Here is a 23,110-nt window from a genome sequence, read left to right on the forward strand (position 1 = left end):
AAGAGATGAAAAGTAATCAGGCCTAGCAGTTTTTCAGTCTTTTCTGTATAATAGGTTACTTTCCCGCCATGCAATACGAAATACCTCTAATTTTGTTTTCCTTTAGCTGCGCTCCATTTTCCAGGCTGCTCTCTTTAGGGTGTGAGCGTGCTCATTATACCAAGGTGTCAAACTGTTTTGTTTTATTTTAGTTGCTCTCTTTAGGGCACAATACCTCTTGTTTTGTTTTCCTCCAGCTGCTCTCTTTAGGGCACTACATCATCAACGATTTCTCGAGCCTGGGTTTTTTAGGTATGTGAGGAATTGAGATAAATCAGGAATTTTACTTACAAAGGCAGTCTTTATCGTAGAAGGGGATGGTTTACATACTTATAACAAGGAGGTAAAAATTGTACATTTTAGCTCTATGGGTTTACACAAGATACGATAATCATCTAAATTATATCATCGCTTTGCTGCAGAATTGTCAAAACCGAATTACAGCATTCCCATGTGACAGTAGTAAATCTCGAGTATGATTTCGACAATTAGTTTAGGACCTGACATGTGTTGTATAACACACAGTAGAGTTCAGGATGGATAGAAAGGCTGGATCACCAAACATATTTTTCCTTACCCTCCGCATGGGATATAAAACTCACCCAAAAATTTATTGTGTTATCTGCCGCCCACCACGAACCGGATTAGATGAAAAATCAGCAAATTCTTTAATAAAGTCTGTAGGGTGCCCTGGTGGCCTGTATACAGTAGCCAGTACACACATCACAGGTGACTTATATCAGTAAAACTTGATTTCTTGATGTCAGGAGGAGAACCGGACCCAGGACACAGTGGGCATGGCGGTTCAGGCCTCGGAGAGGCTTTGATTAACAGAAAAATTAAACCAAAACGCGGGAATAAAAGTGTCCAAAAGGGGGGAGAGTGTCCAAAACAGGGGGAATCTGGTTGTCATCGTTCATTGCGCGGTGGTTAGTTGTGGGTCGGGCAGTGTTAATGGAGGAAAGGGTCCAGGTAAGGGCGGCTCGTACGGCAAAATGGGACGCACGGGGCTCCCCTATCCGGTCCGGGGTGCAAGGGGCAGCCGCTTTCTTTCTAGACGGCGCATCATTCCTCGTTGGCGCCGGCGATTGCAGGGGATGGAGGGACCAGAATCCTGGCCCGACGGGCGTGTAAAATGGGTGCGGGTTACTGTCCAGACCGCGGGTCCGGCAGCTTCAGTCTCTGGTGGCGCTGGTGAGTCCACTCAACACACCCTTCCGGACCCCACGAGGACACCCAGTGTGCATTGCACGGGGAAGAGGAAGAGACCGGGCGTCCCGAGGAGATGCGCGTTGGGCTTTTAACCAGCAGGGGTGATGGAGATCCATTTCCTCAGGGGTTGCCCCATAACACACCCCCAGCCCTGACTCAGCCAGCGCCCCTCCTCTCTCACATACCCACTCACAGTAGGGAGCATGGTGAAGGGCGGCGATGTAGGACGGGGTGGGTGCCGATGATAATCAGGGAGGGAGGGCAGCTGAATAGTCACAATGCTGGATAGTGTTATATGAATGCACCATTTACTTCAAAGAAAGTATACTTGAACGCCCGCCCTAAGAGAAATACTGAAACATATTGCTATAAATTGCCGCAACACCTCCCCTTTACCTGTTGACGTACTCAATGTTTACTACGGAATCTTGGGGGGTAGAGCTCGTTTACAATAATGTAATCAAATATGGTTTTAGCCAAGGTTTCTGTCCAAACAGAGGCACATCTTGGTAATGATCAGTGATCATATCATTACACCAAGTGTTTTTCGTAGAAAAGTGGACCTGATATCAATAATCCAAGGCTTTATAATTTGTTTCTCTGTATTATATGCATTTTTTATTGTTGAACATCAATTAAATTGTTACTCTTAAATTGGAGTTTGGGAAGTTTTTTGTAATTTCTAGTTCAGCGGAACAGACAGTCTCTGTATTGTGATATCAAGGTGAAAAAGTCTCTATGTGCTGAGAATTACCTGATCTCTGTTGCTTGCGGCGGCTTAGCAGACGCTCGGTTATAGCGCCAGTCTGGTTGCGTCATGACCTGGGCACAAAGTTAGTCTGTGGAGTATACAAAAAACTCTAAGACTATGTGCCATATTCTTTTTCGAGAGAAGAGGGGGGCGGCCCCACCCCTGGAGGGATAAAGGACCAATCCTTTTACAACAGGGTCAAGTCGGCCCCAAAAAACTCATCCAACTGTCTCATTGAAACATGTGTATTCTGCGGGCACACTTAGATATTACAGCCGCATTGAGTGACGGACAGTCTGCTATGTATTCATTACCACGGGTAAGCAGGGAGGGGACCTAGAGCATATGTACAGTTGTTGGCACAACGTACTTGAAAGTTCACAAACCTCTTTAACATTATTTGTAGTGATTTCGAATCGTGACGGGTCAAAACAGCATTAGCGCAGGACCTGTGAAATAACAATCTTACTGCAGTTACATTTAGCCCTTAGCAGGCACTTTTTAATTTACCACGAGGGCAGGCGCTCTGGCTCCCAGTAAACATTGGACGCTGGTGGCTAGAGTCTATACTTTCATGTTATGAACAATAGAATCGCCAATAAACTAGCACTTTTGATCAGGTTTCTCAGTGGGTGTTGTCACTGAGTCGGGGAGAACCTGTTTTGATGATTTTTATTGGAACAGAAAAAGAGCGCGTTGTTTGACCCGCGACATATGCCGCCTACACCAGTCACCCAGTCGGGCAGCTTGCCGAGGAGGGGGGGGGGACTCTTGTCACCGGAACTGAAACAATGTACAGGAACTCCATGGAGCTAGTCGCATTCACAGCCCCATCTACAGCACTCACATTCTTACTATCCTCAATTTAAAGTTGGATGCGTGCGGTGTCTCTAGTTTTAAAATATTCTCTGTCAGGCCTACTTATTTCCCGGCATTTTACCACATGTGAATCCCTCGTCGCCGACAGAGAGCGATAAAACAGTACATGTGGCAAGCGGTGAAAACAACACTAGGCAGGGGAAGAAGCCATTACTCATTGAATTGACGGACATGATTATGACATACCTGTGTGGTTTGAGAAACTTATGGAAAAAAAAACGGATAGTGATGAGAGAAAAAGAACACCGAGCGAGGAAAAAATAAACCAGTTAAGAGCACGCAATTAGAATTTTTTTTTTTAAAAAAGGGACGTGACATACAGCCAAGTATGGTGACCAGACTCAGGAAATTCTATGATTTGCATTTTACCCAATCCGAAAGTGCACCACACACCATGAACACACACCGGGAGCAGGGGAACAGCCATTTATAGCTTGCGGCACGCAAGGGGAGTTACCAGTAGGTGGGGGTTTGGTGCCCTGCTTCAAGAGGCACCTCGAGTTTGGTATTGAAACGGCACGAGACTGCAAAACCCACAAACTTTAGGGTTAGGAGTCAAAAACTATCAACCATTAGGCCACTAACTTCCCCGATCTTAATGGAAAAAGCGAATGACAAGCTAACTGGCTAACGGCTAGCGAAATTGTGCTGCAGTTCAAGCCACCAGTAGAGTAGCGGTTTTAGATTAAAAAACCGAACGATCAAATTAATCAGGTTAGTTTGATAAATGATATCAGAAATATGGGTGGGACATTAAGTTATATTTTATATTACAGGTTTAGCGGACCTGTTCTTTGTAAAAGAACCAAAAGTGTCAGTTCCAGTTCCACAGACAAAAACAAAAATAAAAAAGATAATAACAACTACACTTAAGCCTTGTGAAGAAAGTGTTGTGACAGTACTAGGGGGTTGCAGCGGAGCGGAGCCAAAGTATTTGTATAATCTGTATATCAATCCACAAACTTATTCATATCTGTACTCTTTTAGCCGATTTACAAATTTTTCTTTTTAAAACCAGAAGTAGGCACGTGCTTAAACCATAACTTCGTTACAGTTAAGTATTGGTTAAGACCGTTTATGTGTATGGTTTTTTACAGCCTATCTTTTTCGGTAGTTATCATTGAACAAATATGGCAGTGTTAAGCTTTTATTCTATATTTATATTATATAATAATATCATATTAAAAATATATATATATTATATAATATTATATATTAGATATATATAACAGTATAGTAATATAAGTGATGTTTTATAACATTAGACTATTTAAACTTCTTCGAATTTACTCGTATCGGCAGTGACTTCGAGATGTAGTGCGGGTTGTGCATTCGGAGCAACATGACGTTCGAAGGTCCAAGTCGGGGGACCTTGGGTGATCCAAATAAATAGAATATTTAAGGTATCTTGAATTAAAACAGTAAGGGTGTCTACACCAATTTGGAATATATGGAAATTTGATTTTTAAGTCATGTTTCCAGGAAATGCATATGAAAAAAAAGGCAACTGCAACAATGCTTGCTTGAGTTTATTATGTTGCGCTTAGTTCCTGCATAAAACTCCTTTAGCTTCACACACTTGTTAACGGCATTGTAAGTTTAAAAGGATTAGGTAAGACAACATAAATTCCTTGGGATCAATGGTTCCTGTTGGAGTTTAAAAAAGTATATTTCACTGTAAGTTATTTGCCAGTCTGGGAAACCTATTGGTGGAAAAAAAAAGATGAAAGAGTATTGGAACAAATCTTTTGACTATTTGCCCTATTCAGTGTTTCTAAAAATATAAAATTAATTAATTCTAAAAAACTACATTTAATCATACAAGTAGGACTATTTCATGACAAACACATAGTGACATGAATTCCAGGCTAACATTGTCATTATGCAGAACTATTTTAAAACAGGCTTATGTATGTGCCACGCAAACCAGCAAAAGTTAAGGAAGCAAAATGTAGGGCCAAGTAGAAACATGTATCTGTATTTAAGTTGATATAGCCTAATCTTATGGACAGGAGAGCTGGTTTTGGTTGTTGAGAGACGAGACGCGCAGAGATGGCAACGCGGCTGTTTGATTGGCCAGTCACGCTGGGATTATTCATTCGGCATCATATTGTAGCATAAAGGTTTAAATCATGCCTTTTCTATATAACAAATAGTAGAATGTTGAATGATTTAGGTAATATAGACACCCTATCTTGCCAAGCTTGATTTCTGGAGAGTGCACCGGTGGCAAAACCACAATGTGGTGTGGATTTGCGCTCTTTTCATTCATAAAGGTTACGTTCATTCACTACACACCCTCACTGAGTGAATTACAGGTAGATTACTGGGGCAAAAGGTGCATTGATTTGATTTTTACTCTAAAACCTGAGATGATTGCAAAAACCCCCCCCCCCCCCCCCCCCCCCAAAAACTGCATACTGTACATCTTGTGTTTCACAGTTTACCTGGAGTTTGACCAATCATGAAACGATTCAGACCAGCGTGTTAATTATGTGTTATTTTATTGTATTCTATGTGTAGATTAATGGAGCAAATGAGAATGGATAAAAGTACATTATATTTCTGTGAGAGATTGGTCTTGGTTAATAATTTTTTAGGCACATATTTTAAATGACAATAGATTTATTGAACACAAATATTCATGATTCATCAAAAATGACCAAGAAAAGAGTACAAACTTTGCTAACGTGATGTTGCTGAAAAAGAATAGCTGTGCAAAAAACACAGCATTAATCTTGTCTGTAAATATACCCATCATCCAAAACCAGAAAAAACTTGCCACCCACCTCCCTACATAAAGAATAATTGTCTATGATCCTTCTATCTAGCCTCAATTTTCAGTTTCTGAGTGGCACACAGCAAAACCAAACACAGTCACATAACTTAAATCCACAAAGCCTCACAATAGTTTTTTTGTGTTGGATCTTGCTGCAGATGGTAGATGTATTTCAGTCTCTCTCCTCTTCTCAGTACTTCTCTACTCCTCCACACCAGCTTGGCCAAAAGAACAAAACAAGTAAGCAGAGGAGATTTCTCATCTTGTCCCTCTTTGAAAATAAAAAAGCATGATCCAGGCAGCACAGAGGTCAAAAAGCAACAGTCAAACGTTATGAAGGCACAGATAGTAAGAGCTCCAGTTGCTTCAGTAAAGCTGGGATTTAGAATCAAACCGTCATTGTCTGAGGGAGGGAAAAACAGGAAAAACATGCTACATAATTTAATGTACATTTTAAAAACATAGCTGAAGTTTGAAATCTATTTGAGGTTGTCTGTGATATTATACATCTAATACTTTCACAAGGAATTAAAGAAAATAAAAACTTTACTCTGGAAAGTATTTGTGTCTCCCGTTGCAAGCAGCACAAATTAATCTTTGGAGAACAAAACAGTGACAGTCCATTTACAGTAAACATTTAATCATTATGACCTATTTATTTTATTAATACAGATTCCAAGTTTATTGTAAATATTCATGAGTGTGTGTGTATTCTAATAAAAAAAAAAAGGTCTTCATAATCAAAATTCTCTTTCCTTTTCTTCTGATGTGACTCAGAGATGTTTGAGTTTTAACCAAAGGGTAATCAGTAAGCACCAGATGAAAGAAATACAATTTTTTAAATGTTTTTAAAGATAAAATACACAGTAGTTCTTACCGTGACAACAAGGTGTTTATAAACAGGAAAAGGATGATAAAAACCATGCTGAGGAAACGATGACAAATCCAAAATGAGAAATCCCATAAAATCTCAATGAAAAAAAAAAAAAAAGTTAAGCTAATTAAACGACTTCACAACCGCACACATTTCAGTGATTAGATCTAGGTTTTTAAAGGGATGTTTCACATACAAATGAAAATTCTGTCATTAATTAGTCTTATGCTGGCATAAGATCTTATGCTCAAACCTCTAAGATCCTTGTTCATCTTCAGAACACGAATTAAGATATTTTTGATGAAATCCGAGAGCTCTCTGACCCTGCATAGACAGCAAGATCCAGAAACGTTAGCAGGACAGGATATCGGTTAAAAACAGAGCATGTTATATCAGAGGTTCAGCCGCACAATTTATGAAGCTATAAAAACTTTTTGTTCATACTTTTTGTTCATTACCGTTCAGCAAGTATGAGAAAACAAGAAAACAAAGACAAAACCTGGGATATTTTAAGAAAATATAGTATATAGTCCAGTAAAGCCACCCTATTAATGACATAATTTACATTTTTTGGGTGAATTATCCCTTTAAAAAGCAACGTTCATATAGTTCATATATATATATATAAAATATATTATATATATATATATATATATATATAGATATATATAGATATATATAAAACAGAGGAAGTCAGAAACAGAAACCACAACATGCGGCATTTAGTTGGTCTTTCACTAAGTGTTCAGCATTTATTGCTTGCTATCTTTTGTAAGTTCATGGCAAAATATTCAATGTCAAGGTCTGGTACAACACGCAAGGACTACCATCAAGACTACCATCAACCATAAAGAGCCACCCACTGCATATGCAGGAGAAACTAACCCTATACCAGGTGATGGCAGGGCAGAGCTCAATCTCTCTCTCTAAATTGATTTAAACTTTAGTGTCTCTCCAGTAATAATAATAATAATAATAATAATAATAATAATAATAATAATAATGCAAATAAGTCCCTTGTGGAAGAGAGCATCTGAGGGTTTTAAAAATTGATAATAAAATTTCAAATTTCAAACTTAATTCGAGAACACCCAAGAAACTTATTTTCTAAAAATGTTACAGTGGGCTGAAAAGTTAAGTGTGTTTGTGCTTCTATAGATTACACTTTAATTTACATTTTTAATACCTTAATTTAATTCTAATGCAGTAACATTCAGATATTCTAAGCATGAAATATAAATACTTGTTTTGAATGTAATTACAACTTCTGTGTGAAGAGCAAAAGAGCAAACCACCTAACCACAGCACCACCTAAACATAAAAAAAAATCATTCTAGAGATGTTCCTCTTTACTTGTTGAATTAAATCTTACCTTCAAACAGATCTCGTCTCATAGACCGGATCACTGCGTGCTCTCACTCACTGCATTCGTGAGTGTGCATGTGTAGAAGACATCTGGATTTACCTTTTTTTTCAGCTGTGTAAGTTCTCCTTTCGGAGTGTGGGGTGAGCCCTTCAAGTGTTTCTCCAGCAGAATTCTTCCAGATGATAGTTTCTCTGTACTCGCATATTAAATACACAGCATTAGGGTTCATTTCAGTCTTCTCTATTTTTATCTCAGGTTTGGGGACCCGTGCTGTGAAAGAAACAAAGAAAAACTTCAATGATGATATCAGACTGTACTATCATAGTATTTTGATACAAATCATACCTAACACCAAGAAAGCATCATAGTATTAGTCATGTTTTGGGGCATGTACACATGGTATTCTTGGAGTACTTAGCACCATGGTATATATCACAGTACCATGGATTTCACAATCTGATACCATCAGAGTACCATAGTACTGCCACAATACAGTGACCATAATTACTCAGTACAATACACGCAACTTGCACAGAATGATTATCACATCTCCTAGTATTTTTTACATGTTACACCAAGGCATGTGCAAAACACATATTAATACCTTGCTAACTTTTGTTAGCATAATATTAGTTGTTTTAGTTATTATACAATTAACTAAAACATATATTAACAATATGAAAATAGTATTTTACACACATACAAGATTGTTAAATAAAGTTGACAATTTAGCTGTAGTATATGTTTTGTAAAAACAGTCATATAAAATATAATGCTTTACAGTTTTAATATTAATGAATATATTAATCAATAGCCTCTCACCCACCATTCCAAGTTGATTCTCTGTTCCTGCTGTTTACTGTTGATGTCGATGGTGTAAGGTCCCACTCCTATGGTTCGAATTTAAATTTAGTTATATTGATTTCGCCATGTTTTCTCATTAAGAGTTGTGATGCCTCTGAATCCCAGATTAGGGGTGGAAAAACCATCATCAAGATCCCATTCAATCACTTTTACAACAAGTCCGTGCTCTTTCCTGTGTGTTGTCCATATAATGCGGCTGACAAGGAGGATTTTATGATGGTCTGAAACCAAAAGACACGGTACCACACCGACTTCACCAAACTACATTCACTTCTATCACCTAATGTATAAAATATCAAACTTAGGTTAACCTTAAACAAGCATGTATCTGGTATTCACTACAGTCATTTATACGTTGATATAGTAATTAGGTTGTACTTCCAATATAATTTAAATCAAACTGCGTTTAGGGTCAACAAAACAAATGTTGTGCAATCTTCACTAAACCTTAAAACATCATGTAGCCTACCTGCAACAGTGTTCTGTGGTGATGAACCAACGCAGATGACGACCAACATCAAGGCATCGTAGAGACATTTTTTGTTATACAGAGGACACATTAATGCACTTTTTTACTCTGTCTTTCTCAGAATGTCTTTTACACACTTAAGAATGGATGTAAGCACCAATTGAGGAGGAAGTTGTGAAGCTGTGAAACCACACTGGATGCTATTGGTTGCTAATGCCTGCGTGTTTATTGTACCATACATGGCAAATGCTTGATCGTCAGACCCAAGGTGTGTGTCTGTGTTCAGGAAGACTACCAACCACAACCTGTTGTTTTTACAGTCATGACTTTCTGTTCCTTTTGTGTTATCCCTATTTGGTTATGTTCCATTCCTCGTTTTGTTAATTGATTACTCCCCACCTGGTTCCACTCTCTCTGATTACTTTCCTGGTGTTAAAAAAGCCCTGTTGTTTAGTTCCTCCTGGTCCACTATTGTTGAGGTTTACGTTGATTGTTGGGTGTTAATGTTATTTACTACTGGATGTGCCCTTTTCTCTCCCGTGGATCATTAAAAACCTTTTTGTTCTTTTTGTTATATCCTTCATCGTGCGCCTTGATAAACACACCAGCACCCATAACAGAATAGTGGACCAAAAAAGCCAAAACAGTTTAGCCGGTGTTTTTCTTTTTGGTTGGTTTTTTTGTTTTCCCCCCTCTTGGAATGGATATCCCAGCAGTCCAACTCCTGTGCCTGGAGCAACGGACCGTCGCTGGGAGGACCAATACCCAGGGGGACTTTTTTGATCTGGCGTGTCTTACGGACTTCCCTGACCGCTCGCTCTGTGCATTCTACTATGCTGGCCTGAGTGAGCGGTGTAAGGCACGCCTCCCAGCAAACGGTCCCAGAGAGGATTTCGCCGCTTTCGTGGAGTGGGTGCTGGAGAAAAATGGATCCCCATTTACCATCTGCTCCGCCGAAGAGGATATCTTCAGCCCCACTCCTGGAACAGAGACCAGCCAGCCACCATGCCCGCTGCACGGAGCCTAGAGCCCGCCACAGAGCCCGAGCTATCACGACTGACCAAAGTGTGTGAGCCGGCAACACCGTGCATCGTGGGACAATTGGTGAAGATTGATGGGCTTGGAGGAAAAACGCTGTCTACACTTCTGCGACTGAGGGTAGAGCTGCATTTGGTTTCTGGGAAATATAGAGAGGAGTTAATACGGACCTTATAGACTGGTTTGGAGAGGAAATTCCTGACCCTCCGGTGTCTTCTTCTTCTTTCTCCGCTGGTTCTGTCCAGCCCTGACCCTCCTGTTTCTCCCCTGGTACCGTCCAGCCCTGACCCTCCTGTCTTCTCCGCTGGTTCCGTCCAGCCCTGACTCTCCTGTGTTTCCATCCCAAACTCCCTCTCCCGCCTCCTTCTAGACCTTGCAGTTTCCTCTACTCCTCTTCCTCTAGCTTTCACCCTGGCTCTGCGGCTGCTCTGCTCCATCTTGGGCGCCTCAATCCATCGGTTTTCAGTCTCCGTCAGTCGGCCCCTGGTGTTGTCGGCTCCTCTTCCACCATGGCTTCTCCCACCGTTGACTCCACCATGAGGCCTCTATATCATCCTGGCTGGCCTCTGGAAATCCACTCTGGCTCCTCCCTGCTCCAGGCTCCTCCATCCACTCCACCCTGGTACCATGCTCCATGCTTCCTTCTCCATTGCCTGCCCCTTGCCTGCCCCACACATCCCACCTCCTGAACCCCCACCCTCCCTCCCTCCCTCCCTCCCTCCGCTGGACTATCTCTTTTCGGTGCGAGGACGCACCGTTCCGGGAGGGGGGCGAAAACTGTCACAGTCCATGGACTTTCTGTTCCTTTTTGTGTTATCCCTATTTGTCATGTTCCATTCCTCGTTTTGTTATTTGATTACTCCCCACCTGTTTCCACTCCTCTGATTAACTTTCCTGGTGTTTAAAAAAGCCCTGTTTAGTTCCTCCTGGTCCGCTATTGTTGAGGTTTACGTTGATTGTTGAGTGGTTAATGTTATTTACTATGGATGTGCCCTTTTCTCTGCCGGTGGATCATTAAAAAGCCTTTTGTTATATCCTTCATCGTGCGCGCCTGATGGACACACCAGCACCCATAACACAACCTACAAGATGCACTATATATAGTTTATGAAAAATGACCATGAAAGATGATTGGCAGGGCAAATCTCACTCACCAGGGGCGGCGCTCTGTTGTGTAAAGGTCAGTAGAGGAGATGCATATTTCAGTTGAATGAGAAAATGTATAGCCTTTAAAGCTATTAAACTGAACGAAACTGTTTGATGAAACATTTGCTATATTCATACTTCCCTGAAGACGCTCTAAATCTCCTTCTGAAATTGGAATGTTTATGTTTTTAACACACATTTTACTTGTGACAGACAATTTTTATTCAGAATGTTACATATTTTAGGTAATGTAATCAGACCACTCTTTAATTACTTTTAAATTACTTTTGATGTAACTGGTTATGTAAAAAAGCCTACTCCACAGCGCTAAGAGATAAACCCTTTATGTTTCAGAGGATTTGGGAACTCTTTCTTAAATACCTAGGTGTAGAGCAGAACATATGCTATCCCTGGGAATAAAAAAAATTTAGTGTGGAAGGATAGAGGTGAAGTTGAGTGAAAATTGTCTCAGATCATCTTCAGACGATGCAGGCAAAAAGTGATGGAATTCAAGTTGATTTGTCCAACCGTTCTTGAATACCACGCAAACAAATTCTACGAAAAGCACGCAAAAATGCTTGTGAGGTTATATCTCCGCAGCAGTTTGGCCTATTGAGACCAAACTTGGTGTGTGTTATAAGAAGCATGACCTGAGACTACCTGCAGTGTTTCTACACAGCGCCACCTAGTGGTCAGGAGATATGAAAAATGCATATTTTTGCTTATAACTTAAATTTTCCTGTGTCAGCCATTTTAGGTGTCGGCCATTTTAAATTATGTTCTAAAATGCTGCATTTTTTGAATGCATTATTGTATCGTTTCGAAAATAATTATTACAAAAATCTTCGGCTCCATACCCTGATGCTACTCAAAAAGTTTGGGATTTAAAATTTATATTGAAATTTATAAAAAATGCTAATAACTTTTGAATAAATTAGACTATTGAGATGAAAGTGATCTCGCTATATTCTTTGGGTCATGCCGAGAACATCGATACCAATTATGCCAAAATTGGCCATACTTCCTGTCCGCCATTTTGATTAAAGTTGAAAACCTACATTTTCGAACTCCTCCTAGACCGTTAGTCCGATTTTCACCAAATTAGACTTGGATCATCTTCAGACCAAGCTGACAAAAAGTTATGGATTTCGTGTTGATATACGAAATGGTTTTCGTTTAGCACATCAACGAATTTGTTCATAAGATGCCAAAATACATCTGAGGCTGTATCTCAGCAAAGCTTAGACATATTTCCACCAAACTTTGATTGTGCCACATCAATTTGGTAACAGCGCCACCTATTGGTCAAGAGTAATAAACCATTCATTAACCATTAATAATTACATTTATAAAAATGCTAATAAATTGTTATTGCATTAGCCTATTGCAATGAAACTGGTCTCAAAATATTCCGTGGCTTATGCCCACAACATAGATACCAAATATGCCAGAGTAAGCTGAACTTCCTGTCCGCCATTTTGATTTATGTTGAAAACCTACTTTTTTGGACTCCTCATCAACCGTTGGTCCAATTTTCACCAAAATCGAGTTAGATGACCTTCAGACTGTGCTGACAAAATGTTATGGATTTTGTGTTGATAGACAAAAACCATTTTCGCATACCACAGCGACGAATTTCAGACATGATGCCAAAATGACACTTCAGCCTGTATCTCTGCAATGCTTTGGCATACTGACACCAAACTTCGTGTGTGCCATTGTCACCTGACACAGAACACACCAAAATGATTTGATTAAAGCGCCACCTGTTGGTCAAAAGTGATAAGCCATTTAATCATAATATTAGTGCTTGTATTTATGCTTTTTTTCACCATTTCAATTACAATCATCCTAAAATTGCTGTAATTGCTCATTCTTGCATTTGGTGTGATGCTCCATGCCATGCTTAGCTCCTCAATTTGCCGTTGGAGTGCTTGGCCCCGTAATTGCTGCTTGCAGCTATATTTATTATTGTTGTTGTTTTAAATGTACATTTACATTTAGTCATTTAGCAGATGCTTTTATCCAAAGTGACTTACAAATGAGGATGATGGAAGCAAACAAAATCAACAAAAGAGCAAAGATATGCAAGTGCTATAACAAGTCTCAGTTAGCTTAATGCAGTACACGTTTATAATGAAAAGAAAACAGATAGAATAGAAAAAGAATAAAGAAAGCTAGTGTTAGAGGCCTTTTTTGCTTTAAATTGTATAATAAATAAAAAGAAAACAAATAGAACACAAAAAGATTCGAAAAGCTAATATTAGTTTTTTTTAAGAAAACAAGCAATAAATGAAGTAATAAATGAAGAGTGAAAAATGACACTTTTTTAAAAGAATAGAATTAGAATAGAGAGTGCTAGAGTTAGAGGATCAAATAAAGATGGAAGAGATGTGTTTTTAGCTGATTCTTGAAGATGGTTGAGGACTCAGCTGCTGGGATTGAGTTGGGCAGGTCATTCCACCAGGAGGGAACAGTTCATGTAAAAGTCTGTGAAAGTGATTTTGTGCTTCTTTGGGATGGACAATCAAGCAACATTCACTTGAAGAACACAAGCTCCTAGAGGCACATAACTCTGAAGTAATGAATTTAAGTAAAGGGGTGCAGAGCCAGTGGTGGTTTTGTAGGCAAACATCAATCCCTTGAATTTTATGCGAGCAGCTATTGGTAACCAGTGCAAACTGATAAACAGAGATAACTTAAATTGATAAACAGGGATAAATGATCCCTATAATTGACAAAAAATGCAAAAAAATAATAAAAATAAAATAAAATAAAAATAATAATAATAATAATAAACTAAAAAAAAAAAACCTTCCCTGAAACAGTTTCTGTGGAGATGAACACAACGCAGATTGCAACCAATGGCAAACATTGTAGAAACATTTTTGTTACATGAAGGACACGGTAATGCACTTTTATCCAGTATTTCTCAGAATGTCTTTTACACACTCAAGACACAAACAGAAACCACAAGCATCGTGTTGGTCTCCATTATAACCAAGAAGCTCCATACAGTACACTGTGCAGTGAATCTCATTTATATTGTGTGTACACTGTTTGTTACGAGAGGATCGCAATCAGAGGTGTTTGAGAAATCAACAGATAGAGTATGTCTGTGATTGACACTGTGCTCAACGCTACAAAAACACGAACTAGGAGCTTTCGATGCTCTCCAGACAGTGCAAACACAAACACACACTGGAGAGTTGACACATCTGATTCGCCAATATCATATTATTACAGTTTCAACTGAGGGCTCTATTCACTGATGTGTGGCGTGAGCAGGGTTGGCAGGTTTTCACAGCAAAATTGCTACTCAAAACTAGTCCAAAACTAGACCAAATGCTTTTCAGTGGCGATCCCCTGGTAAAAACCGCGTTCCGGGAAGTAATATACACATTTTTAGGTGGGGTTCCCCTGGTCACATTCCAGGGTTAAGTATCACGCTATTGAGGTCGCTTCAACCCGCAGACATGAAAAAAATCCAGCAGAAACAGTTTTAAAGTAGCCCAATTCCACGGGAAAACGCAGGTTTGGCAACACTGGGCGTGAGAACTTGTGAGAAGTTGTGAATATCACTACATTAAGATTTTGCAGCCTTTATTTTGTTTGGTCTGCATAATCGCTGACATCTTTAGTTGATGATTCTGCATAACCGACAGCTCCCTGAATGCAAACTTTCTGTTCTCTTTTCTGTTTCTGTGAACGGAAGTTATTTTCTGTCTTGTCGAGCTATTTGTGAAAAGGTTCTGGAACATTTGCTGTTTTCAGAAGAGCAATGAGCTGCCAATACAGTCTCGTATTTTTATTCCTCTTTGGCTTCACTACTGCACTCACTGGTACGTTATGGGTTCATTTTGTGTAGATATTTTAATGAACTGAACTAAAACAACCCCTTTTGCAAATCTTACATGCAAACTGCTGCAGTTAGAGTTTGTGCACATCCACCTTTACTAGAAGACACTTACAGAAAGTCAGATATATAGGGAGACCAGATGAACATTTAACCTTTTCATTCTACAAAAACATAGTGGGAAACGATTCTTTAGATTATTAAAATGTTCTTCACACTAAGAAAAAAATGGTTCTGACTGAAAATGGTTTTGACTGGAATGTTCTTTGATGGACCTTTTTTTTTAGGGCATTGACACGAAAATCTTCTGAAACATTTATTTTTTAGTTATCTGAAAGAGAATCCGTACCTCAGTATGTTTTTACTGAAAAGTCTTATTTTCTGATTCAATCATGAACTAATTTGTTGGTTTTAAACATCTAGTTCAAAACTGTTTTAAATTAGAATTTATATTTATAGAATTTATATGCTGGATAAATAAGTGAACACAGATTTAAAAGCAGATTTGAACTTTAAACATTGTACTGTATTTTCAGAACAGTTTTTTTATTTTTATAAATGTCAGGACAGGAACAATATTTTGTAATATTACACTTTTTTTAATTCCTGTTGGTCATAACAATGGATTATCTTTTATTTAAATTTTATTTATTTATTTATTTATTTAAAAAATATGGTTTCATAATAGTTCTACTATTTATATTCTGATAAAAAGCCTGGTCCCCATTTGTGACAACTTATCCCATACAGTGTGCTGACAGGCCCTGTTGTTATAGGAGTCAGTGTGTGTTAAAGCAACACCATGTAACATTTGCTCAAGCTTCCTCCATGTGGTTAAGCGCATTGATCGTAAGTTTATAAGGCTATAAACATGTAAAAGAGCCTCTTTACTTGAATAACCGTTCAGACGTGAAGTAGACTGGGGAATTAATTTTTGGATCTTGGGTGTCGAAACAGACATGGTGCACATGATTACAGCCAATTTCAGAAAACTATTCACTCGTTTGGGAGCGCTCTGTTACAGACTTTACCTTACAACCCGTTGTCTCTTTCAGCTCGCTCCACCGAGTGTAAGCCCATCCGATATTGACTCCCTCTCTTTCTTTTCTTCACTTCCTCCGACAAAACCTTCTTTGGTTTCTTTGCTGGCTCTGCCATGGCGTTGGTTTTGAGACCCAGGCTACGAGTAAAATATCCCTTGCGTCCCAATGTGCATACTGTCCAACCTATCTGCCCTAAATATTGATAATTACTAATATCACATATCATTTAGGATGGATAGTAGCCTATGCACATTGGGACGCAGGCTAAGCAGGTCGCACTCTTCCGCTTTAGCCGATAGGAGGCTCACGTAGCAGCTGCAGTATAATTCGTCCGGTTAAGAGTTGTTCTACCACTGAAATAGTTTTAGAGACATTATGTTAAGCTTGAAAAACTACATTGTGTTGCTTTAAATCAACCGTATAAGGTTAATATCTAATCAGAAATTGGCTTTTGAAAAGAAACCAACCCTGAGAAATCTGAAATAAATGCTAATATAAATGTATTTTCTTATAGTTGCAGAGATATGTAAAACAGATCTACTAGAGGGAACGTCCTGCACCATAAAGCTTCCAACAAAAAACACTGACAAATCTAATGAGATCAAATGGGCCCATCTCTCTAGTGATGCCTTGATTCACAGGAAAAATGGGAAGATCAAGAAACCCATTCCAGGTCTAACAATGGAAGAAGATGGATCATTAAAATTTGAAAGTGTTAGTCTGAAGAACACCGGCAAATATACATACACTGTTTATAATGCTGAAGGTACACAGATTGATGCTGGAGAAAAGGAAATTACAGTTTATGGTAAGAGGACAAATATTTAAACCCTTCCATCATAATAACAAAATAAGACTGTACATTTATATTGTAGTTTCAGTAGTATGATATAACCACCATGTTTCTTTCACAGCAAAGGCTCCTAAACCTACTCTGACCATCAACTACAAAGATGGGATCTCTACACTCACCTGTCACTTCAGAGAGCGTCCAGATCTGACTGTATCCTGGTATAAAGAAGACATAATCATCCAGAATGAAAACAACCCAGAACTGCTCTTGACATCTGCTCAAGTACAGGAGAATAAAACATACTCGTGCAGTGTAAGCAATCCTGTCAGCAAAGAGCAAAGTAACAGCATTACAGTATCATGTAAGTCATTCTTATTTCATGTACTTCTCACTTGCCGCCAGACCCCTGCTCTCTCACACACACTCCTGTCAGGTGCTTTCTGAAGAGCAGTGATTAAGGGACGGGGTGATGATGATAAGAAGCGGGAGGCAGCCAATCCGTCACATCAGCAACACATTGACTGTGCAGAACAGTATTAAACTGTGCACTAACTAACTGATGTATAAGATATCTCAGAACATAGAACATACTGTACATTGCCAGTCAAAAAGTTTAAAACATACACTTACACTGACTGTTTAAATAAAAAATAAAAAAAAGGAAAAGAAAGAAAATTTTGGAACTTGATAACTCAAAAATGGTCACTTAATACAACCACACATTTTCATTTGCATAATCTTAAAATATTAAGGCAGCACAAAGATGTTTAACATCAATTTATTATTTTTTCACATTGTATTTTATTTTACATCAAAGTCATCAAAACTATGGAATAGTACAAATGGAAGAGAAAAAAGGGGGCATATTAACTTCTAAAGAAGGAGAAAGTGCTTTCTTTTTGATGATCTTACTCCACAAAAACCCAAAATTCTTTAGGTTTGTTTTGTTTCATGTCTTATAAAAGTCCTATTTAGTAATAATTTTTATTATTTTATTTTATTTTATTTTATTTTATTTTATTTTATTTTATTTTGGGACAGATACAGTAAACAGACTAAACTGAAGTAATAGTCATCCATGCATGTATCATAGTGCTTGTAGATTAAGCTAATTTGCAACACTTGTCCCTAGGAGGGCTTTTATAGATTACAGTTACAAAAACAATGAGAAGTAACCAAAAAAAAAAGAAAAAAAAAAACTAAATATGACTTGAAGTATGTTGCTGAATCAATCAAGATTTTGTATCTTTTGTTTTTAATTATTATAATTTGAAGCAGTTTTTAATTTAATCAGGAAATTAATTCCAAAATGTCCAAATATATATATATATATATATATATATATATATATATATAATATATATATATATATATATATATATATATATATATATATATATATATATATTTAATATTTAATTTTAATTTCTGTTTTCTCTTTCTCTTTCTTTTCTTTTTTTTTTTTTTTTTTGCTACCCTCTTACCTGTTTCATTATAAATTCTGATGAAACGCCTGTGTGTTAAATGGAACGTATCGTTTTATGGTTGTACAGACATCACTGAGGCTGTGTAAGAGTCCATAAGCGGATTCCAAAAGGCAAAGGTGAACAGGCAGGCAAAATGTTCAAACACAGTCATCAGTCCAATCAGGCTACCAAACAAATTAATAATCCAGACAATCATGAATGGAGTAAACAGGCAGAACCATACACAAGACAATCAGGCAAAATAAGGAAACTGATCAGTAAGGCAGAAGAACTGGCAAAAGTGGCAATACTTCACAAAGACTAAAAGTTATTGTCTGCGTCGCAATGTGCATACTATCAATCCTAAATTCTATGTGCTATTAGTAATTTTCTATACTATTTAGGGCAGATAGGGTGGATAGTATGCACATTGTGACACATGGATTGTCAAGGTTTATAGCAGCCAAACAGGAAATGATCGAAGAGGGAGCAGGAAACAGTCAGAACTCAGACGAGGGCTCCCTCTGCTGGTGTGGTGTTTCAGAGGTCAGTAATGGCACAATAGAAAAGTTTTGTCTAAGGTTAGTGACTAAACAGAAATCAACTTTTAAAAAGAAACCCACTCTGAGAAAAACTCATTCTCTATAATGTTTATGTTTATTCTTCATAGTAAACTACACATGAGTGCATGTATCCTGTTGAGATTTATTAAATGCTACAGTAATATCATCTTATTACAGTCTTAAAGACATGCAGACAAGAGCTACTAGAGGGAGCGTCCTGCACCATCCAGCTGCCAACAAGAAACAAAGAAAAACCTAGTGAGATAAGATGGATCCATCTCTCTAGTGGTGACTTCATTCAGTGGAAAAATGGGATGATCAGGACAAGCACAACAGATCTAACAATGGAAGAAGATGGATCATTAATATTTGAAAGTGTTAGTCTGAAGAACACCGGCAAATATAGATACTTTGTTTTTAATGCTGAAGGTACACAGATTGATGCTGGAGAAAAGGAAATTAACATTTATGGTAAGATCACAACTATTTGTACCACCATAATTACATAATACGTTTGTATATTTCTACAGTAGTTACAGTAGTAGGAAATAACCATGTTTCTGTCACAGCAAAGGCTCCTAAACCTACTCTGACATTTCAAGTAGTGACGATGCTCTCCTGTGACGTTGGAAAGCGTACAGATCTGACTGTATCCTGGTATGTAGATGGCAAAATCATCCAGAACGAAAAAAACCCAGTACTGCTCTTGACATCTGTTCAAGTACAGCAGAATAAACCGTACACATGCACTGCAAGCAATCCTGTCAGCAGCAGGGAAAGTGACGGCATGACATTACCACGTAAGTCGTTCTTATTTCATGTGCTTCTCTTTCTTTAATATATTGGCTTTATGTTATAATTATTTATTCAATATTTAATCTTTATCTTTTTAAAATGCTCATCACCAATCTAAATAATGATCTTCTGGGCTTTTGAATAGATTTGACCCTAAATACTGATGTTAAAAAAAACTAACATGTTCGGTTCTGGCAGAATTACTCATCTATCAAATGACTGTGTGACTTTTAATGATTTTACTTTTGTTTTATGAAATATGCACTGGTTGTTGGTCTGACTGTTTCCTGTTTTTGCTGCATGAAACAAAAACAATAAAACAACAGTATTTTCCAACAACAACAACACATTGACTGTGCAGAACAGTGTTAAACTAACTGATATCTAAGATATCTCAGGACATGGAAACATATTTTACACTCGCAGTCAAAAAGTTTGTCAAAAGTTATTCACTGTTAAAAAAAAAAAAAGAACTTTGATGAAATCACTCAGCTGTCACTTAATACAACTGCGCATTTTAATTTGAATAAGCTCACAATTTTAAGTCAGCAGAAGTGATTTATACATTTGAAATGAAGAGCAAATTCAATCAACTGTGTCCAAAGATCTGACTTATATTGTGCATTTTAAGGACAGTCTCATGAAATAACTGTGGCCCGTGTAATGTTTTATGCATGATGTCATTTTTAGGATTTTTAATGAACCCATAAATATATCTTCTCAAAACTATTTATTTGTCATAATTAACCATTTTACAAGAGGAAGGCAAAGCATTTCACCACAGTTTCCTGTAATTACATATATAAATTCGATTCTAGTAAGCAGTAAAACAGTATTCTATTAAATCCAAATTTAAACAAGATCCTTATATATATATATATATATATATATTATATATATATATATATATATATATATATATATATATATATATATATATATATATAAAAAAATTTTGACTAAGAATTTTTAAATGAAAACAAACAAAACAATTAAAATACAAAATATAACACACAAAAATACTGCCATGTGACCATTAATCAATATCAATGAACCATGAACCACAGGTATTTATTGTTAAATTATTGAAATATTAACTAAAAGGGTAAATATTGAACATCTTGTCTTTGATATCTTTCAGATGAGACAGCGATCACAGAGTTCTGAGGAATCTCCTAGCACCAAATCCTACCAAAACAGATCCAAACGCAGTGAAAACAGCTCATTACAGATAACAACCTGAGTGTTCATACTTCTCTAAACACACAGAAATCACCTTATGAATTTGAATTTTGGAATTCAATAAAGGCCATAACAAGATGCATTTACAATTTACATTTGGCAGATAATTCAATGTTACTGTTTATTGGTTCATCCCTTTACCTTGGTATCTAAATTAAACAGAAATAAATTACACAGTTGTGGTCAGAATTATTGGCACCCTTGGTAAATATGATCAAAGGCTATGAAATCTGTATTGTTTATCTTTTTGTGCTTGCATTTAACATTTAATTTACTTTATTAAAAAATAAAATAAAACAATAATACACTTTAACCCACAATTACTGGTACCCCTAGAAATTATTGTGAGTAAAATATTTCTATATCATATTCCCATTCATATTTACAATTTTAGCACACCAGGGTGACTATGCTTCCTGTTCCATATGATTATAAATATGAGAAAAAATAAATGCCAAATTTCCTTAATCATCAGAAAAGTCTAAAAAAAAAAGAAAAGAAAAAGAAATAAAAATAATAAAATAAAGCATCTATCACCACACATTGTTTGGGAGGCTTTCATGAAAAAAAAAAATAATAATAATCAATAAGAAAAGAAAATGCTATCTTTTGAATGATTTAAGGATCCTCAAATGCAAACTGTGTATTTCAAATGTTTTGCTTCAAGAGAAAAACTATACGTTTCTGTTGTGTTTTACTTTCATTCCTTCATTCATTCATTTATAATCATTTATCACTGAATCATTTTATTATTACATTTAATCATTTACAATAATCATTATAGCCATTTATATACTCATTTCATTGATTCATTACTTGATTGTTTATTTTTATTATTATTGTTGTTTTTTTTATATTTTTTTTGATTGTTGTTTAGTCTTATGGCTGTGTGGTTTCAAGGTCTGTTTGTTTTTATGAATAAGAAATAAGAGGGAATGTTTATAGAGATTTAAGGTTTATGGGATGTTGTTGTGACGAGGTTTGGTGTAACATTACTTGTTGGATTTGTGCTGGTCAGACGAAGTATGAGCATTTAAACATACACAACTAAGAATATTCAATAAACTCTGCTACTTTTTATCATCACTTTGTCTCCTGCTTCTGCTCTTTACTGGCTTCTTGGTTTCTTGACTGATAGAAGACTGTTAATACAGTTTTGGGTACCAGACAAGAATTGCTGTTGACAGGTTTTGGGCATTAGACAATTTTGTTGTTCTATTACCAGACAAAATAGAGGCTATTTTATTTGTATGCATGATCTAACACATTCAAGAACATACTCCGGCATATTCATTTGTCAGACACTACTGTTACTATAAATTGGACTGTGTTTTATTGTCACCTTTATTTATATATCACATTTAACAATACAGATTGTGTCAAAGCAGCTTTACAGTTTCAAATAGTAAAATAGTGTGTCACTAATGCAAAAGGACAATAGTAAACACTCAATTTTCAGTTAAAGGCAGTTCATCATTGAATTCAGTGATGTCATCATCTAGCTCAGTTTAGTTTAAATAATATCTGTGCAATCAAGCCAACAATATCGCTGGACAATAAGTGTCCCCAACTAAGTAAGCCAGAGGTGACAGCGGCAAGGAACCAAAACTACATCGGTGACAGAATGGAGATAAAACCTTGGGAGTAACCAGGCTGAGTCGGGGGGTCAGTTCTCTTCTGGCCAGATGAACCAGCAGGTTGTTCCATTCTGCAGCATAGTTAGATTGTCCAGAGGACTCATCTGGTTCCCATGGTCTTGTGCCGATGGCCATCTAGAAGACAAGTTCTTCACTGGGGATCTGTCTCTGGGGCTCGTCTAGATGTCCTGGTCTCCGCTGACATTCAGGGCTGTAGAGGTCATCTGGGTTGGACATGGACTGGATCCGGGTGACTGCAGTGTCCATCTGATCTAAATACAGACTGGATCTGGTGGCT

The 23,110-nt window shown here is 37.4% G+C and overlaps 1 protein-coding gene across 1 annotated transcript; it reads left to right on the forward strand.

The window, feature by feature from the left end:
- The first annotated feature begins 15,105 nt into the window (after window positions 1–15,105).
- Window positions 15,106–21,999, forward strand: LOC122134470 (carcinoembryonic antigen-related cell adhesion molecule 5-like). Its single transcript, XM_042717083.1, has 6 exons — window positions 15,106–15,259; window positions 16,831–17,124; window positions 17,231–17,470; window positions 19,316–19,609; window positions 19,708–19,938; window positions 21,075–21,999. The coding sequence occupies exons 1-6, from the start codon at window positions 15,199–15,201 to the stop codon at window positions 21,098–21,100; spliced, it is 1,146 nt and encodes a 381-aa protein (XP_042573017.1). The 5' UTR covers window positions 15,106–15,198; the 3' UTR covers window positions 21,101–21,999.
- The last annotated feature ends 1,111 nt before the right edge of the window (window positions 22,000–23,110 follow it).

The sequence above is a fragment of the Cyprinus carpio genome, chromosome B1 (assembly GCF_018340385.1).
Source record: "Cyprinus carpio isolate SPL01 chromosome B1, ASM1834038v1, whole genome shotgun sequence".
In the NCBI taxonomy this organism is placed as follows: Eukaryota; Metazoa; Chordata; class Actinopteri; order Cypriniformes; family Cyprinidae; genus Cyprinus; species Cyprinus carpio.